At 37.7% G+C, this 5,989-nt stretch overlaps 1 protein-coding gene across 1 annotated transcript in view; it reads left to right on the top strand.

The window, feature by feature from the left end:
• Slc7a13 (solute carrier family 7 member 13) overlaps positions 1-5,668 on the top strand; it is an 18,553-nt gene extending 12,885 nt beyond the window's left edge. Inside the window, exons 3-4 of the mRNA XM_021222392.1 lie at positions 2,674-3,035; positions 4,795-5,668. Coding sequence (XP_021078051.1) covers positions 2,674-3,035; positions 4,795-5,046 — 614 coding nt within the window. The 3' untranslated portion in view covers positions 5,047-5,668. The remainder of the gene's footprint in view (positions 1-2,673; positions 3,036-4,794) is intronic.
• Positions 5,669-5,989: the final 321 nt, after the last annotated feature.

Raw genomic sequence — 5,989 nt, forward strand, 5'->3', positions numbered from 1 at the left:
AAAGGCCTGCGCCACCAGGCCTGGCTGGAAGTCTTCTTCTTGTTGTAAGGAATCAGGGTTGTAGAATGTTGACTAAGAAATTGAAGATTTCCTGTGCGGGATGGGAAAGAAGTATTTCCAAACATGTCTGAGAGGATGTAGTGTCTTGAGGTCTGGGTGTCCAACAGCAAGACCCTATTTGGAATGAGTAAGAACTGCAACAGTATATTTTTAAGTAGCACACAATAGTGTAAGATAACACTCAGGAGCAGGTGATGTGTCAGGTAGGAGTATTAAAGTGGGTTTACAGTGGAACATGGCAGTGTATACCTATAATCCCAATATTTAGAAACTGAGACAAGATGATTGTACATGTGTAGCCAGCTTGGGATACACGGAGGATATTGTGTATAAAGTGGCAAACCAAAACTAGTTAAGAAGTGAGATTGTGGGGGGGATGATGGTACACACCTTTAATCCCAGCACATAGGAGGCATTGGCAGGCAGATCTTTCAGTTTGAGACCAGCCTAGTCTACATAACCAGTTCCAGGACAGCCAGGGAAAGAAATCCTGTCTCCACAAGAAAAATTGAGATCTTAAGGACAAGATCCATTGATAATATTTTAATTTGGTTACATTAAGAAAGTCTTATTCTTTATTATACATCAAAATACGGATGTAATGGTGAGTCATCTGGAAACCTGTGAACAAAATTAAGAGCTTAGAGGGCACCTACCTCCCAGGGACATAAGCTTTGCTCTGCTCAGTTCACATGAAACACAACTTAATTCTTTGTGATGGGAATATCTGCATTATCACATATTTTCATAGCTCAAATTGGACTAAAAAGAATTTCCATGAGTAATGATTGTTTTGTCTATTGCTGAGTTCTTTAAGCAATATGTTTTCTTTATTCTTTGACATTTCCATACATGTATGCAATGTATTTTGATCATCTTCACTTCCTCATTTCCATCTTTCAAATCCCCTTGAATTCCATCTATTGGTAGTTTTTATACTGACTGTAATATTGATTTAGTGCTCCTAAGATTTTTTTTTTTAAATATTGTCCTTCAAACACAAATAACAATTTCAGAATATGTTCTAATGCTTTCTCCAATGTAAGGTTTCTAAATTTCAATACACCAACATTTTGGATGACTTTGTTTTGGAATAGTCAGTTTTTTTTAACACATAGGATTAAAAAAAAAAAGCATATTGCTGTAGGCTTTGATTTTTCAAAACCTATTTTAATAAGGGTTCTTAAACACTTCAACCTCCTTTCTAGCCTACCTAAAAGAGGTAGGTGAAATGAACGATTAATAGGAAATGGGGATGTGGACATATTTAGAAGTAGTACTTTGGGGCAATTCCAATCGTTGTTGTCAGGATATCAGCAGTCTAGTCCAAAACATCAAACATGAATCAGTAGCAGTAGCTTGATCCAGAAGAAACGAGATGCTCCACTGAATCATCAAGAATCCACGAAAGCTGCAAATAGCAGCCAGAATACCCCCAGGTACATTTCTCTCTACAAGTCATGACAAGTGATTATCAGTGAAGACCAGAGAAGCATTGTAAGGTGAACCAATGCAAGAGCATCCTCCTACTGTCTGTGGGGTTATATTTATGTCCTTTCTAAACATCACGCCACCTCTCAAGTATCTGCTCCAGCAAAATATCATATGCCTTCCCACAAGACAGCTTCCAGAAAAAAACATGTGGTGACATGTCTATTCTCACCAAAACATCCCCTCACATGTCTGGTTCAGCAAAACATCCTTTCACAAGACAGCTTCCAGAAAANCACAAGACAGCTTCCAGAAAAAAAACATGTGGTGACATGTCTATTCTCACCAAAACATCCCCTCACATGTCTGGTTCAGCAAAACATCCTTTCACGAGACAGCTTCCAGAAAAACATCATATGGCACAACGAAGTCTCTAAAGACACCAGAAAGTTCCACTTCACACCACCATTGCACTATATCCCAAGCCCTAGACCACATAGTTCTTTGAAACTGTCCTGAGCATCACAAGATGTTTATTGGCATCTCTGGCTCTGGCCCACTAGGATGTCAACAGCAAATGCCTACTCCTCCAGACACTGTCACATGACCTCTGTAGAACAAAGTCACTTGCAGCTGAGATTCATTGGTCTATAGCTTAGAAAAGTTTTTAGCATCACAAATATTTTTGATCTGTGTGTAATTTATGCTCATTTTGTATATTTTACATTGTGCTATGGTTTTGGTGGGTCTCAGACTCTGTCACCAGTGCTGTGTTTTGCTTTTTCTGACACTGGCTAAGTGTGTCAGCATTTTTTCTGCTAGTTGTCATTCATAAGCATACTTTCAATTGCCTCAACACAACTAATGCATTTCTCAACTATTTATTGAAAACTCATTAATGCAATGTTTGTGAGTAAATTACTGACGTTATAGACAAGGCATGAGGGGTCTTTGCCTTCAAAAAGTTCCTGATCTTTTCAGAAGGACATAAACTCAACTATTCATGGTGCAGTATGGTGAATGAAAATACTGCTGAAGTGTGAAAAAGGAAATAACAAAGTTCTCTTTGTAGATTTTTATTTTTAGATTTTGTGTTTTGTCTGTGAAATATTTGTGTAAAGGTTTATAATTAGATTCTCTTTCTTAACATACATCTTTTTGTGTATTTTTTTTTCTCTACAGATGCTGTGGCCCTTACTTGGACAGACAGGGTCATTCCCCAATTCACATGGACTGTTCCTTTTGCTATTTCTGCTTCACTGTTTAGCAATCTTGTGATTAATGTACTTGAGTCATCAAGAATGTCATATATTGCAAGCGAGAATGGCCAGCTGCCCTTGTTGTTTGGTACTCTGAATGTCCACTCCTCTCCCTTAATAGCTGTACTACTAACTGTCAGTATGGCATCCATTGCAGTTGTCTTAACAAACCTAATTCAACTGATAAACTATCTCTATTTTGTTGTTTCCATTTGGACTGTCTTATCAATAATAGGAATCTTGAAACTGAGGTACCAGGAGCCCAATCTACACAGACCATATAAGGTAAAGATGGGCTGGGTAAATTTGCTTCTTCCATTCAGCCATCACTAAACTCTTGGATACTTGTGAACACACTGTAATGTGACTATGTTGCAAGTGTCTCACCATAGTCTCTTCTATTTGTCCAGAAGTAAATGAGGCCTGGCCCCCATCCTTAGGCAGGTTATCATCTCTCTGGACACCCACTGAATGCCAAGTGATGCCCTGACAGTAACATCCAGAGGGTGATCAGAGAACTTTCAGGTGTATTCAGTGTTTGGTTGATGTCCATCCTCTCCTCGGAAGTCCCTCCTGGAGTGCCCTCTCCTCCTACTCTCATATCTCTATCTTTTAAAAACCTGTTGCTTAACTGCTGTTTTTATGACTCACAATTATATCACCGATTGGGTACAACTGAGAGGAAGTTATGAATTGCTGATAGAGTTTCAAAACATCAGGAAACACAAGGTAGTCGCTGAGAGTTTGGACTCAGGCTTATATCACTGATTAGGTACAATTGAAAGGAAGTTATGAATTGTTGATAGAGTTCCAATACATCAAGAAATGCAAGGTAGTTAAGAGTTTGGGCTTATATCTAGTCCCTACCTCCTTTTCTAAGCTTCCTCTTATTTCACTGTTGACATATCATTCATATCTTCAATGGACACAGTCAGTACTTGCCCCCTAAGAATCTTGGTTGGATTACATAAGCAAAGGCATGCAAAAAATTCAGTGTTTAACAATAACAGCTATCATTGTACTATTATTTGACTTACATTTGCTTTTAAAAAAGGTAAGGTACAAATGGTTAGATATCTTTTTTGTCTGCCCTCATGAATACTCACATCCTTTGTTCAATTATTTGATAAAAATACTGATCTGCAAGATAATGAGTTTTGTTTCTTACAGGTCTATAAACAATTAAGAGGAAACTGTTACTTAGGACTCAAATGAATTACCTACTCATTAAAAAGTTTAATAATTTCAACCACTATATCATACCATTAGAGTATAGTTCATGTCTTCATGTTTATATCTCAAAATTGGTTGTCTAGACTAAGGTGGTTTATGTCTATAATTTAAGTTAATTTAGAGGCATTGGGAGGTTGAGGCAGGAAAATTATGAATTCAAAGATGACCTGAGCTACTTAGTGAGACCCTCAAGGGAAAAAAAAATCAAGGATAATGTTGTAATATTAAGTGTGGGATGTTTATATTTCTAGCACAATCCTGGTACCAAGAATGAATCTTTAATATTTTGTCAAAACAAAAATAATTTCAGACAAGGGATTTTCTGCCTTAATATATTCCTTTTTTAGTATGTGAAACTATAATCCTAATATTTAACTGTTGACATTAACTTAATTAACAGAGGATAAAAGTAATTTTTCTTTTAACTTGATCAGTGATTTGAAATATTTCCTATGGAAGATTACCCGGACCCCCACCCTGACCCCAGCGGGCCTAGACACTCCTTTTGAATAAGGTCATTCTACTTAGGCCTACAGGTGGTCATAATAATCAGCATATGCTTCTGACCATCTCGACTCATGAAGAGTCCATGCTAGCTTCTGATGCCGCCTTAACCAGCACTTTCTCTGAGGAATCTCCAGAACTTTCTTTCACTGTGACATTATGAGTCCCGAGACCACTGATCTAACTCAAAAGCTGACGTAGTCTGCTCTCTATAATCAGCTTCCCATTACTTTTACTTATGGGACTATTCAGCCACCACACATGGATTTTTACATCTAACGACTTTCTCTAATTTTTGTCTTTTCAGGTGTTTTTACCGTTCACATTCATAACATTGGGCATCAGCCTGAGCTTGGTTTTGATCCCGCTTGTCAAGTCTCCAAAGATGCATTATATCTATGTGTTCCTCTTCCTTCTCAGTGGGCTGCTGTTTTACGTGCCGTTGATATACTTTAAATTGAAGTTGGTTTGGTTTCAGAAGTTGACTTGTTATCTGCAGTTACTGTTTAATATTTGCATCCCTGATGTGTCTGATGAGCACATACATGGAGAAAGTTGAGACAAAAGAGCCTTTGTAACCATACCGTGTGAAGCGTAGATAAAGGTTAAGTGTAGGCTAGAATAGTAATGATGGCAACTCTAGAAATGGAAATGGTACCTAGAAAAGTCCCCAGGAAATTCCTAGTTTTTAAAATGTCAGAGGAAGTGGCTGGAGAGTTGGCTCTGCTGTTAAAGGCACCAGTTGCCCTTCCAGAGGGCTGAAGTTCAATTCACAGGCCCCACATAGAAGTTCATAACTATCTGTAAGTCTAGGCCCAGAGGATCCAATATCCTCTACTGGATTCTGCCAGCACTGAATGCATCTGGTGTAGAGACATACATGTAGGCACTCATGCACATTTACAGAAAGAAAGAAAGAGAGAAAGAGAGAAAGAAAGAAAGAAAGAAAGAAAGAAAGAAAGAAAGAAAGAAAGAAAGAAAGAAAGGGAAGGAAGAAGGAAAGAAAGACAGTAACAGTAAAGAAAGTATTATACATAACTAAACTCTTTTTTAATAAAAAATAAAATTTCTAGTTTGTATAGCTTCATGTAGTAAGAATATCTTTCTCATTCTTCTGATTATCTCATCGATTTTCTACTGAATGTATTCTTATAATAAAAGTTACTGATTGAAATTAAAAATTCTCTCAATAGTTTTTCTCTTTTAGTAGCATAAAGGAAACAAAAACAAACAAAAAACCCAAAACACGGGGGTAACAAAAGAAAAAAAAAAAACCTAATCTGTATTTTCCTTGTTGTTTTGTTTGTTTTGGAGAGAGGTTCTCACGCTGTACCCAAGCCAGCTTCCAGTCAGTGTGCCTCTTGCCCTGCCTCTTTAGCACTGGATTTACAGGGGGGAGTCTGTTTCAGTTCCTGCCTTAGCTCCCCAATGGTGTGCTTTAACCTGCTACTTAGGAGAAACCCCTTTCTTCTGCTGGTTGATTTTGGCCAGTGTTTTATCAC

The sequence above is a fragment of the Mus pahari genome, chromosome 22 (assembly GCF_900095145.1).
Source record: "Mus pahari chromosome 22, PAHARI_EIJ_v1.1, whole genome shotgun sequence".
Taxonomy (NCBI): Eukaryota; Metazoa; Chordata; class Mammalia; order Rodentia; family Muridae; genus Mus; species Mus pahari.